The sequence below is a fragment of the Coregonus lavaretus genome, assembly GCF_964263955.1.
Source record: "Coregonus lavaretus genome assembly, chromosome: 13".
In the NCBI taxonomy this organism is placed as follows: domain Eukaryota; kingdom Metazoa; phylum Chordata; class Actinopteri; order Salmoniformes; family Salmonidae; genus Coregonus; species Coregonus lavaretus.
This window is the reverse complement of record NC_140000.1, coordinates 25,006,533-25,021,347: the sequence shown is the minus strand read 5'-3', so window position 1 is coordinate 25,021,347 and position 14,815 is coordinate 25,006,533. Positions and strand designations below refer to the sequence as shown.

General features: G+C 45.3%; 1 protein-coding gene across 1 annotated transcript; it reads right to left on the bottom strand.

The window, feature by feature from the left end:
* Positions 1-8,096: 8,096 nt before the first annotated feature.
* On the bottom strand, positions 8,097-14,241 carry LOC311140705 (uncharacterized protein; the record flags this gene model as incomplete). The annotated part of the gene is made up of 5 exons (XM_084175890.1): positions 8,097-8,467; positions 13,476-13,508; positions 13,701-13,736; positions 13,888-13,930; positions 14,119-14,241. 5 exons carry the CDS (start codon positions 14,239-14,241, stop codon positions 8,097-8,099), a joined length of 606 nt encoding a protein of 201 aa, XP_084032016.1.
* Between the last annotated feature and the right edge of the window lie 574 nt (positions 14,242-14,815).

Here is a 14,815-nt window from a genome sequence, read left to right as displayed (position 1 = left end):
TGCAGATGTCTGTGGAGAGATGACTAGAGGAATAGGAGCTATGACTAATCTGACACTGACAACTTTGTGGCTTCCTGTTTTTAGTAACTATCAATCGCTAGTTCCTGCTTGATTCTGTGTACTAGAGCCAACTAAAGCGTCAGTTCATTCCCACTGGGCACAGACTTCAGTTCAATGTTTAATTTGGATTTACATTTGGTCGAGTTGTCAACTATCCTGAATTCAATGTGAAATCAACAAAACATTTCACCATGTCATTGGATTTAGGTTAAAAGTTGGGTTAAAAAAAGACGAAATTCCCTTATATTGGTGACTTTTAAAAAATCCAATCAGTTTTCCACTTTGATTAAACATCATCACGTTGATTCAACCATGTTTTTTCCCAGTGGGTTAGATTTCGGGCAACTCAGTACTGACGTGTGTTTCTGTTACATCACATCAGTTTTCTAATGCTAATAGGTACAGGTGTTTTCAGACCTAAGCTGTGTTCGAATACCCATACTAACATACTGTAAACTACAGTACCAGTCAAAAGTTTGGACACACCTATTCATTCCAGGGTTTTTCTTAATTTTTTATACTATTTTCTACATTGTAGAATAATAGTGAAGACTCAAAACTATGAAATAACACATATGGAATCATGTAGTAACCAAAATAGTGTTAAACAAATCAAAATATATTATATATTTTAGATTCTTCAAAGTAGCCACCCTTTGCCTTGATGACAGCTATGCACACTTTTGGCATTCTCTCAACCAGCTTCATGAGGAATGCTTTTCCAACAGTCTTGAAGGAGTTCCCACATATGCTGAGCACTTGTTGACTGCTTTTCCTTCACTCTGCAGTCCAACTCATCCCAAACCATCTCAATTGGGTTGAGGTCGGGTGATAGTGGAGGCCAGGTAATCTGAAGCAACCCTCCATCACTCTCCTTCTTGGTCAAATAGCCCTTACACAGCCTGGAGGTGTGTTTTGGGTCATTGTCCTGTTGAAAAACAAATGGTAGTCCCACTAAGTGCAAACCAGATGGGATGGCGTATCGCTGAAGAATGCTGTGGTAGCCATGCTGGTTAAGTGTGCCTTGAATTCTAAATAAATCACGACAGTGTCACCAGTAAAGCACCCCCACACCATCACACCTCCTCCTCCATGCTTCATGGTGGGAACCACACATGCGGAGATCATGACGGCACGTGTTTCCTTGCAGGTAACAGAGGAAGAACAATGATTTCAAGCACCACCCTCCTTTTAAAGCTTCCAGTCTGTTATTCTAACTCAATCAGCATGACAGAGTGATCTCCAGCCTTGTCCTCGTCAACACTCTCACCTGTGTTAACAAGAGAATCACTGACATGATGTCAGCTGGTCCTTTTGTGGCAGGGCTGAAATGCAGTGGAAATGTTTTTTGGGGGATTAAGTTCATTTTCATGGCAAAGAGGGACTTTGCAATTAATTGCAATTCATCTGATCACTCTTCATAACATTCTGGAGTATATGCAAATTGACATCATAAAAACTGAGGCAGCAGACTTTGTGAAAATTAATATTTGTGTCATTCTCTGTCACGACCCGGTGCGAGAAACAGTCACTAATAATTGTCAGAACCCAGAAGATGAGGCAGACACAGCTGTACTAGAGATGGTGGTTTATTAAAGAACAAAATCTTCAGGCAAAGAAGCTAAATCCACAATGTCCAAAAATAAAGCCAAGAGGCACAAAGAGGAAAACCTCCAAAAACAAAAGAAACTCCACAAAGTGGTAAAAAACAGCAGGGAAAAACAAACCTCAAAAGACTACTCAAACAAAACACAAGAACTAAACCAGAGAACCTCTGGAAAATCCCACCAGAGAAATATCTATATAAAACAAGGCTTGGGCTGGGGCTGGGTGCTAACTTACAAACACTGAGCAAGGAACTGAGGAACACACAGGGTTTAAATACTAACAAGGGAATGACCTACAGGTGCAAACAATAATTAGAGCAAGAAAAACTAAAGGTACAAAAGGTGCAATGGGGACATCTAGTGACCAAAACCCGAACAGTCATGGCCACAAACCTGACAGAATCCCCCTCCTAGGAACGGCTCCTGACGTTCCTACCAGCCTTCTCAGGGTGGAGGGCCCTGAACTGACGAATGAGGTCAGGGTCCAGTATGTCCTTGGCAGGAACCCAGGAGCGCTCCTCGGGACCGTAGCCTTCCCAGTCCACCAGATACTGCCAGGACCGCTGCACCCGGCGGGAATCCAGTATCCGGTGGACGGTATAAGCCGACTGACCACCGATGACACGGGGCGGAGGGGGAGGTCTGCCTGCCGGGATAAGGGGAGAAAAAACAACAGGTTTTAATAAAGAAATGTGAAATGTTGGATTGATCTTAAGTGATCTGGGTAAGTGCAGGCGAAAAGTAACGGGATTGACTCTCCTGGCAATCTTAAAGGGACCGATGAACCTCTGGGACAGCTTGCGAGACTCCACTCGTAGTGGTAGGTTCTTAGTTGAGAGCCATACTCTCTGGCCGGGGTACAGGGTAGGACCGGGACGGCGACCTCTGTTGGCTTGTCGTTGGTACTGCTGAGAGGAACGCAGAAGATTAAGACGTGCCTTCTTCCACGTAAGCCGACAGCGTCTGATGAACCTCGAGGCTGAAGGCACTCTGACTTCTGCCTCCTGGTCCGGGAACAATAGAGGCGCATAGCCAAACTGACACTCATGCGGGGACATACCAGTGGAGGAGGAGCACAAGGTGTTGTGCGCGTACTCGGCCCAAACAATGAAGGATGACCAAGTGGACGGGTTGTTGGAAACCATGCATCTGAGGGTGGTTTCCAGCTCCTGATTCATCCTCTCAGTTTGGCCATTGGACTCCGGATGGTACCCTGAAGATAAACTGGCCGTGGCCCCTATGAGTTGGCAGAAGGCCTTCCAAAACCTTGAGGCGAACTGGGGACCTCTGTCGGAAACCATATCTTGCGGAATCCCAAAGACTCGGAACACATGGTTAATCACCAACTCAGCTGTTTCCTTGGCAGAAGGTAATTTGGTCAAAGGAACAAACCTGGCCGCCTTAGAAAACCTGTCGATGATGACTAGGATCGTAGTATTACCATGGGACGGAGGAAGGCCAGTAATAAAGTCCAACGAGATATGGGACCAGGGTCGGTGGGGAATAGATAGAGGGTGAAGGAGTCCTTGAGGGCGGAGGTGAGAAGATTTGCCCTGGCAGCACACGGAACAGGCCTTGATGAAAGTGGCAACGTCTTCTTTTATGGTGGGCCACCAGAACTTACGCTGGATGAACTCCAAGGTGCGGCCTACGCCCGGGTGACAGGTGAGGCGAGAGGAGTGCCCCCACCGAAGGACTTGGGACCTTGCTGCCTTGGGAACAAACAACCGATTAGCAGGACCTCCTCCAGGGCCCGGTTCGATGGCTTGAGCTTGTTTCACGGTATCCTCCACTTGCCACGAGATCGGAGCCACGATCTTAGCGGCCGGAAGGACAGTCATGTCAGTATCTTCTCGAATGGCAGGAGAGTAGATTCGTGACAAGGCGTCCGGTTTGAGATTCTTCGACCCGGGTCTATAGGTGAGGATAAACTGAAATCGGCTGAAGAAAAGAGACCATCGAGCTTGTCTGGCGTTCAACCGCTTCGCCTGCTGGATATACTCCAGATTCTTGTGGTCCGTAAGCACTTGAAACGGTTGAGAAGCCCCCTCGAGCCAGTGTCTCCATTCCTTCAATGCCATCTTAACCGCTAGGAGTTCACGATCCCCCACATCGTAATTCCTCTCGGCCGGGGTAAGCCGGTGAGAGAAGAAGGCGCAAGGATGAAGCTTCTTGTCTTCACCCCTCTGAGACAGGACAGCTCCAACCCCAACCTCTGATGCGTCTACCTCCACCACAAAAGGTTCATCCGCCGTTGGTAGTGTCAGGATGGGAGCAGAGAGGATGCGCTGCTTGAGTCCTTGGAAGGCCGTCTCAGCTTCTCTTCCCCACAGAAACCTTGTGTTGCCACCCTTGGTTACCGCCGAGAGAGGGGCTGCCACCGAGCTGAAGTTCTTGATGAACTTGCGGTAAAAGTTGGTGAAGCCCAGGAAACGCTGAACTTCCTTAACGGACTTGGGGGTGGGCCAATCCGCTACCGCCTCTACCTTCTTGGGGTCCATCTGGACTCGTCCGGGTTCCACTATAAATCCCAGGAATTGTACTCGAGAGGAATGGAATTCACACTTCTCCGGCTTAACGTACAAATGGCTGTCTAGGAGGCGTTTGAGCACTTGTCTGACATGCTTCGTGTGTTCTTGAAGGGAGCTCGAAAAGATGAGGATGTCATCCAAGTAAACAAACACAAAGATGTTAAGCATATCCCTAAGCACATCGTTTATGAGCGCTTGGAACACAGCCGGAGCGTTGGTCAGGCCGAAGGGCATCACCGAGTATTCGTAGTGACCAGTAGGCGTGTTGAAAGCGGTCTTCCACTCGTCCCCGGGTTTGATCCGCACAAGATGGTATGCGTTCCGCAGGTCAAGCTTAGTGAAGACAACTGCTTCCTGGAGCAGCTCAAAGGCTGTGGCCATAAGAGGTAGCGGGTAGCGGTTACGGACGGTTATGGCATTGAGTCCCCGGTAGTCGATGCAAGGTCGTAATCCACCGTCTTTCTTGGCCACAAAGAAAAACCCTGCTCCCGCCGGCGAGGTAGATGGACGCATGAGGCCTGCTGTCAGAGCGTCCTTGATGTAGGTATCCATAGCAGCTCGTTCGGGAGGGGAAAGGGAAAAGATCCGACCCCTGGGAGGGCAGGTCCCCGGCAACAGGTCGATGGTGCAATCGTAAGGTCTATGGGGTGGTAGTTTGGTGGCCCTCTGTTTGCTAAATACCAGTTTGAGGTCATGGTAACACTCGGGAACTCGGGACAAGTCGATGGATTCTAGAGACTCGGAAGGAGAACTCTGGGAACTCGGGAAGATACAAGTGGCTTGGCACGTAGGACCCCACTGCTTGATAGTGCCCACAGACCAGTCGATGTGAGGGTTATGGCTGTGAAGCCAGGGATAACCAAGGACGAGAGGAAACTCGGAACAGGAGATCAGATGAAAGTTCATCACTTCCTGGTGTTGGGAAACTGAAAGTCGTAAGGGGGTAGTGGCACGAGTGACAAGTCCAGATCCCAAAGGACTTCTATCCAACGTAGTAACCCTTATGGGGTCACTTAGAGGTTCAGAAGGAACGCCATTCTCCTTTGCCCAGATCCCATCCATGAAGTTACCTGCGGCTCCAGAGTCTACCAAGGCTTGAAGAGAAAACTCGTGGTCGTCCCAGGAGAGGGTAACTGGAATGAGCAGGCGGGAGTTGGATGGATGGGAGGAGGTTATGTTTCCCGTTACAGTCCTCCCAGGCCTGCACGGGAGAGTGCGTTTCCCTGGAGCCCGGGACACGTGGAGCGGAAATGGCCCGGTTTGCCGCAATATAGACAGCATCGCTCCCTCATCCGGCGGTCTCTCTCAGCCTGGGAGATGCGTCCAACCTGCATGGGTTCTGGTGGAGCCAGCGAGGATAAAGGTGGAGACTCGGAGCTGGAACCGATAGGAGCTGGGGTGAGCGGTCTATGGTTTTGTTCTCTCTCTCTCAGACGCTGGTCTATGCGTGAAGCCAACTTGATAAGGGACTCGAGGTTGTCCGGTGGTTCCCGAGTGGCCAGTTCATCTTGGATGGTGTCAGAAAGACCCTTCAAAAAACACACTGTGAGCGCCTCGTCGTTCCAGCCACTTGCTGCTGCCACAGTGCGGAACTGGATGGCATAGTCCGTCACGCTGCGCCGACCTTGGCGGAGAGTCAGGAGCTGTTTGGCTGAGTCAGGGCCGTTGGTAGGACCTTGAAACACTCGCTTGAATTCTTCAGCAAAGGTAGAGTAGCTGGCACAGCAGGGACTTTGGGCATCCCACACAGCAGTAGCCCAGGCTAGGGCCTTTTCCGACAGCAGGGTGATGATATATGCTATCTTGGACCGGTCGGTGGGAAACGACGATGGTTGCAGCTCAAAGGAGAGAGAACATTGGGTGAAAAACCCCTTACAAACACTCGGATCCCCTGAGAACCGTTGGGGAGGCGGCAGACGAGGTTCAGCCAGGGGATTAACTGCCAGGGGCCCTTGAATCGGATGAACTGGAGCAGAAGCGGTTGCCGGGGAAAGTCGATCCGAAATCTGCTTTATGGAAGTCAGCATCTCTGACAGAAGTTGAGAATGTCTAGCCATTAAGGCCTCTTGCTGAACCAGAGCAGCTTCGTGGCGTTGGACAGTCCCCTCATGGTGGGACAGCATGGAAAAAAGATCCTGGGTACTGGCTGCCTCTGGGTTCATAATAGTGGCTCAGTGTTTCTGTCACGACCCGGTGCGAGAAACAGTCACTAATAATTGTCAGAACCCAGAAGATGAGGCAGACACAGCTGTACTAGAGATGGTGGTTTATTAAAGAACAAAATCTTCAGGCAAAGAAGCTAAATCCACAATGTCCAAAAATAAAGCCAAGAGGCACAAAGAGGAAAACCTCCAAAAACAAAAGAAACTCCACAAAGTGGTAAAAAACAGCAGGGAAAAACAAACCTCAAAAGACTACTCAAACAAAACACAATAACTAAACCAGAGAACCTCTGGAAAATCCCACCAGAGAAATATCTATATAAAACAAGGCTTGGGCTGGGGCTGGGTGCTAACTTACAAACACTGAGCAAGGAACTGAGGAACACACAGGGTTTAAATACTAACAAGGGAATGACCTACAGGTGCAAACAATAATTAGAGCAAGAAAAACAAAAGGTACAAAAGGTGCAATGGGGACATCTAGTGACCAAAACCCGAACAGTCATGGCCACAAACCTGACATTCTCAAAACTTTTGACCACTACTGTACAACTGTGATGATATGCTATGCGGTTCATAAGGATAGCGTAACTAACAAATTGTCAGCCAACATAACGTATAACGTAACTCATTTGAAAAGTCATTACTTTATTACATTGCTGAACATTTTCTTAACATTTGTCATAATTAGTTAAAGCAATGAATTTGTATCCGCTCTCTTCGGACTTCAGCTGCATATTTTCCGCCATTTTCTTCAAATCTGAAAACGTTGAAGCCACGCCCATTTTCTGAAGAATTGCATTATGGGCCCTAAAAGCACGGAAATAGTGTCCACTGCTTGTATACTTCCTATTTTGGCAAATGTAGTATGACATCCGACTAACTATATCCATACTATGACCATTAAGCATACAACATACTCAATTTACGTCACAAATAGTACTGTTAGTGCGGTTAGTATGAGTATTAGAACACAACTCTAGTTTGCGTGTCTCTGAATAAGGTGAGTCTGTGATAGTAGCAGAATCCATCCCAAAAGTGACTGAGAAGGACATCTGCATTTCCTATGTTGGGATGTAGCACCACCATGTGGTTAGTGCTACCTCCCAATGGATGATAAAAGTGAATAAGCTGTCAAATAGTGGTTCTGTCCGAATACCCTACTAGCGTACTACATACTTAAACTGTATACTCATTTCGGCATTTGATCTAGTAGAATACACTTGTCTTTTCCGACTCACGTGTTTGACAACAGCTGATAATCAGATAAATTGACGCGCTGTACCAAAATGAATGAATGGCGGGAGTCAACGCAAATTGCCCATAGATGACGCATACAGAGTAATATTTTCGAAATTTCACATACTATAAAACATTCTTTTTTTTGCATAATATTTAGTACGCTAGTATGGGTAGCCAGACACGGCCACTTTCTCCATATCAAATCTATTTACCATCTATAATATCTAGTATTGACTAATTCACAACATGATAGATACCTGAAAATACCATTAATATCACAAGAAATCACACATACACAAATACACAGTTTGACAATGTATTCTGTTATCTCATTATACAATCAAATCTGTTCAGCGAAACAAACAATGCATATGCAAAACAGTTACAGTTTTCACAAAATTAATTCAGTTTAGTAACTACTAGACACACACACACACAAAAAAAGCTTTTTTGGTTCAGTCTTGAACTAAGTCTCAAGAACAATGTCTGTTGTCTCAATATGGGGGGAGCTGATATGCCCCCCAGTAGGTATTCTCTCCCCCATTCCTAAAACTATTGGGTGTTATCTCAAGGCTCAGACTGTTACCTTGTTGGAGCTTAACCATCCTGGACATGAACACAGTGCCCTCTTTCTCTCCGTGATACACGGCTTCACTCAGGCTCCTCTGCGCTATCTTATTTTGAATGGCATTTTTGATCAGAGTCACCTTCCTCTTCTCCTCTCCCCTGGTGTACCTAGTGAAGGTGACCTGGGCAAAGAAGTAGTAGAAGCCTTCAGATGCGATGTAGACAGAGTTGTTGCGGAGGACAAGGGAGCAAGAGCCACAGACGGGGATATCATGGTCATTCTCCCAAGATACCCTTCCTTCTCATGAGGAAAGAAAAGAGAAGAGAAGAGAAGAAAATATTAAAATGCTTTACATCATATAATGGGTTAATGACAAAAATGTAAATATATACTACATGGGCAAAAGTATGTGGACACCTGCTCGTCGAACATCTCATTTCAAAATCATGGGCATTAATATGGAGTTGGTCCCCCCTTTGCTGCTATAACAGCCTCCACTCTTCTGGGAAGGCTTTCCACTAGATGTTGCAACGTTGCTGCAGAGACTTGCTTCCATTCAGCCAAAAAATCATTATTGAGGTCGGGCACTGATGTTATTATTATTATTATTATTATTATTATGTTGGGTGATTAGGCCTGGCTCACAGTTGGCGTTCCAATTCATTCCAAAGGTTTTCGATGGGGTTGAGGTAAGGGCTCTGTGCAGGCCAGTCAAGTTCTTCCACACCGATCTCGACAAACAATTTCTGTATGGACCTCGCTTTGTACACGGGGGCACTGTCATACTGAAACAGGAAAGGGCCTTCCCCAAACTGTTGCCACAAAGTTGGAAGCACAGAATCATCTAGAATGTTATTGTATGCTATAGCGTTAAGATTTCCCTTCACTGGAACTAAAGGGCCTAGCCCGAACCATGAAAAAATGCCCCAGACTATTATTCCTTGTCCACCAAACTTTACAGTTGGCACTATGCATTCGGGCAGGTAGCGTTCTCCTGGCATCCGCCAAACCCAGATTCGTCTGTCGGACTGCCAGATGGTGAAGCGTAATTCATCACTCCAGAGAACGCATTTCCACTGCTCCAGAGTCCAATGGCAGCGAGCTTTACCCCAACCCAGCCAACACTTGCTCGGCCATGGAAACCCATTTCATGAAGCTCCCAACGAACAGTTCTTGTGCTGATGTTGCTTCCAGAGGCAGTTTGGAACTCGGTAGGGAGTGTTGCAACCGAGGACAGACAGTTACACGCTTCAGCACTCAGCGGTCCCGTTCGATGAGCTTGTGAGGCCTACCACTTCAAGGCTGGGCCGTTGTTGCTCCTAGACGTTTCCACTTCACAATAAAAGCACTTACAGTTTACTAGAAAGCTCTAGCAGGGCAGAAATTTGATGAACTGACTTGTTGGAAAGGTGGCATCCTATGACGGTGCCACATTGAAAGTCACTGAGCTCTTCAGTAAGGGCCATTCTACTGCCAATGTTTGTCTATGGGGATTGCATGGCTGTGTGCTCAATTTTATACACCTGTCAGCAACGGGTGTGGCTGAAATAGCCGCATCCACTAATTTGAAGGGGTGTCCACATACTTTTGTATATATAGTGTATGTTTGTGCATATATTTGAACACAGACAGGTGGCAAAATATTGAATAACTACACTTTCAATACCGCTTTAAACACTCTGTGTACCTTACAAACCTATAATGTATTTTCCCAGACAGTAATTGTAGCATTGTCTTGGGTTCAGTTTGTTGCCCACACCTAAGCAGTTACAGTAGATGGGTTGATTGTGGGTCTTGAAACCCACTTCACAAAGTTGCAGACAGGGGATGGCAGGAACACAGAGCATGATGAGGGAAACATTGGCGGAACTACAGTTGAAGTCGGAATTTTACATACACTTAGGTTGGAGTCATTAAAACTCGTTTTTCAACCACTCCACACATTTCTTGTTAACAACCTATAGTTTTGGCAAGTCGGTTAGGACATCTACTTTGTGCATGACACAATTGTTTACAAACAGATTATTTCACTTATAATTCACTGTATCACAATTCCAGTGGGTCAGAAGTTTACATACACTAAGTTGACTGTACCTTTAAACAGCTTGGAAAATTCCAGAAAATGATGTCATGGCTTTAGAAGCTTCTGATAGGCTAATTGACATCATCTGAGTCAATTGGAGGTGTACCTGTGGATGTATTTCAAGGCCTACCTTCAAACTCAGTGCCTCTTTGCTTGACATCATGGGAAAATCAAAAGAAATCAGCCAAGACCTCAGAAAAATAATTGTAGACCTTCACAAGTCTGGTTCATCCTTGGGAGCAATTTCCAAATGCCTGAAGGTACCACGTTCATCTATACAAACAATAGTACGCAAGTATAAACACCATGGGACCACGCAGCCGTCATACCGCTCAGGAAGGAGACGCGTTCTGTCTCCTAGAGATGAACGTACTTTGGTGCGACAAGTGCAAATCAATCCCAGAACAACAGCAAAGGACCTTGTAAAGATGCTGGAGGAAACAGGTACAAAAGTATCTATATCCACAGTAAAAACGAGTCCTATATCGACATATCGTTATGTTTGGAGGAAAAAGGGGAATGCTTGCAAGCCGAAGAACACCATCCCAACCTTGAAGCACTGGGGTGGCAGCATCATGCTGTGGGGGTGCTTTGCTGCAGGAGGGACTGGTGCACTTCACAAAATAGATGGCATCACGAGGAAGGAAAATTATGTGGATATATTGAAGCAACATCTCAAGACATAAGTCAGGAAGTTAAAGCTTGGTCACAAATGGGTCTTCCAAATGGACAATGACCCCAAGCATACTTCCAAAGTTGTGGCAAAATGGCTTAAGGACAACAAAGTCAAGGTATTGGAGTGGCCATCACAAAGCCCTGACCTCAATCCTATAGAAAATGTGTGGGCAGAACTGAAAAGGTGTGTGCGAGCAAGGAGGCCTACAAACCTGACTCAGTTACACCAACTCTATCTGGAGGAATGGGCCAAAATTCACCCAACTTATTGTGGGAAGCTTGTGGAAGGCTACCCGAAACGTTTGACCCAAGTTAAGCAATTTAAAGGCAACGCTACCAAATACTAATTGAGTGTATGTAAACTTCTGACCCACTGGGAATGTGATGAAATAAATAAAAGCTGAAATAAATCATTCTCTCTACAATTATTCTGACATTTCACATTCTTAAAATAAAGTGGTGATCCTAACTGACCTAAAACAGGGAATTTTTACTAGGATTAAATGTCAGGAATTTTCACGACTTCCTCCGAAGCTGCCTCCCCTCCTTATTTGGGCAGGCTTCGGCATTCGTCGTCACCGGCCTTCTAGCCACTGCTGCTCCATATCTCATCATTCCATCTGTCTTGTCTTGTCATTACACACACCTGGTTCATATTCCCCTCATTAGTACGTGTTTAAGTGTTCCCTCTGCCCCCTTGTCCTTGTGAGTGATTGTTCATTGTGAGGATTAGTAGCGCGGTTGAGCTCAGTATTTTTGTATTGCCGGGGTATTTTTCCCCGTGTGCATGTCTGTTCCAGTGCGTCTGTTTTGCGCACTGGATTTGTTACGCTGGATTACGGAATAAACTCTGTATACAGTGATTTACCCAACTGCACCTGACTCCTTCAAATTACGCATCACAGGAATTGTGAAAAACTGAGTTTAAATGTATTTGGCTAAGGTGTATGTAAACTTCCGACTTCAACTGTAAATCTAAACCTTATTCTGAGCACACCATGATTGTATAGCTAGCATTATAACCTTACATTAACCCACAGTTAATACACCTACCCTCACAATAGCTTAATGTTTCATGAATAGATTGAATATTTGCATAATGTTTTCAATACATAAATATAATTTTCTGATTAATAAAGATGCATAACATCATGTTGATAATAGACATACAATTAATAAATAAATAATAATAAAATATATTTGACTGTTTAGTAATATTTTCTGCTCATGGTGAGTAAGCATGTTATGCTACAGTATGCAATAACGTGACCACAGCCATCCAGTCAGGATCTGGGGTGGTAAAAGCTTGGTAGTACGCCTCTAGGCCTGGTACACAATCAAGTTGTACAACTGATGTAGGCCTACACACATTTGGCACAACGGTTGTGATACAACAGAGTTGTTTTGCACAAAAATAATTACTCAAGCGTTCTGGAGACACCGCACAATGGTTGTGTAAACATACACTCAGCACCACGCTTCTACACACAGTGAGTCACGTGGCCGTTGCTTGCTATATAAAGCAGGCAGAAGGCCTCGAGGCATTCAGTTACTGTTCGATTGAATGGGCAAAACTAGTGATTTAAGCGACTTGGAGCGTAATATGATCGTCGGTACCAGGCACCAGTATCTCAGAAACGGCCTCCTGGGCCTTTCACTCATGACAGTGTCAAGGGTTTACAGAGAATGGTGCGACAAACAAAAAATATCCAGTCAGCGGCAGTCCTGTGAGCGAAAACAGCTCGTTGATGGGAGAGGACAAAGGAAAATGGTGCAAGCTAACAGGCGGGCCACAAACAGACAAATAACGGCACAGTACAACAGTGGTGTGCAGAACGGCATCTCGGAACGCACAACTCGTCAATCCTTGTCACAGATGGGCTATTGCAGCAAACGACCACACCGGGTTCCACTCCTATCAGCTAAAAACAAGAAGAAGTTGCTTCAGTGGGCCAACACTGTACAATTGAGGAGTGGAAAAACATCGCCTGGAACATGACAGCGAGTTCAGTTTACTTGAGTGGCCTGCGCAGTCCGCATACCTCGACCCAATAGAGCATTTTTGGGATGAGATGGAATGGGCTGTTTGCAACATGAATGTACCACCGTCCAATCTGCAGCAACTGCGTGATACCATCGCGTCAGCATGGACCAACATCCCTGTGGAACGTTTCCGACACCTTGTAGAATGCCCGAATAATTCAGGCTGTTCTGGAGGCAAAGGGGGGTCCGACCCGGTACTACATGGTGTACCTAATAAACTGACCGGTGAGTGTATTTTGCAGACACACTCTCCATTGTATCATATAAATAGTAGGTGTATCACAACCATTGTGTCAAATGCGTTAGATCAGTTGTACAACCTGAGTGTGTACAAGGCCCTAGTCTTGTTTAGTGGAACTGACAAGTTCAGACAGACAGCAGAAGCGCCAGCGTTAAATCATGTTTTCCATGAACTTACGATGTAAAAAGGAAACTGCAGCAAGGATGGAATGTTAGGCCCAAAAGTCCTTACCTATAAACTAGGAAAGGAAGTGTTTAGCTTACCCATGGTCAGCTGGATATACGAGAGATGGGGAGCTGGAAAGCAAATAAAGCACATTCATTTTCATCTTGTAACGTTTACGTGTTACTCTCTTCTTGTACAATCTTATAATGCCAGCTTTCTCCAGAAACTGCATCAATTACATGAATTATATTGCACACAATGTATTGTTTAAACAGTAGTTATTCATTGATAATCAGAAATGGAAATAGCAATGTTTTACTTACCCTTTGATGAATTCAATTGAGCCAAAAAACTACCATCTGCAAAAGATAAATAATATTTCCAGTCATTGTATACTGTTGTAGAATGTCTAATATGGGATATGAATGCTATTACAGTGCCTTAGTATATAATGACTTACAGTACAGAAAAAACTATTAATGTCAGTATGTGTAACCCAGTACAACTTACTTGTAGGGTGTTGGTTTTCCTCCTTTGATTCAGGTATATGACTCTTTGAGGGAGAAATGACATAGGGACACCTTGAGATCATCATCATCATCATCATCATCATCATCATCAGTCTACCCTTATGTATCATCATCATCATCATCATCATCATCACCACCACCATCATCATCACCCCCACCCTCATCATCATCATATCTGAGTCTAGCTATCACTGATGATAATTGGACATACCTTGTCAGGTGAGCTTATTTGCACTGTTGTGAGAACTGCGGCCATAATCACCATGGCGACTGTGAGAAACCCGCACCACACATTGAGCAGCAGGTATCTGGAGGTGTGCTGTTGGTTCTTCATCCTCTGAGAAACACACAAGTACCACACACCACTGAGAGCCGTCCCAATTCACTCCCTACCCCTTCCCCTCGGCCCTAATCCTTATCTAATCCAAAGTTTGCAGATCTGAAGGGTCTAGAATGAGGTATAAGCAGACAGGTTGTAGATCTTCCACCATAGGCTATTGCTTGAGTCTGAGCACCTCAACATTAGTCAATAGGCTGCCTTCTGAATAACATTTAGTTTAGATTATACCCCACTCTGGGATTTCACCCATACAGGTTCTTCCCCTCTTGAACCACAATGCTGCCCTGTGTGCAGTGTGGTTTGCTACTTGTATGGCTCAAACAATAACGTCAGTGGCTGTAAATGTGATATGTGAACTCACTACCAGAGAAATAAAAGAAAATAATTTGTAGTAAACATGCAGAGAGTAGTATGTACCGTGTGACCGTGACAAGACATTACGGCTGTCACGCAGTGTACTCCGGTATGTTCAGTTGGACATGAATGTATCAGTCACAGTGACTAAGACTAGTCAAAATAATAATCATAATAATAATAATAATTTTGGGGATGCTTATATTTGTCCTGT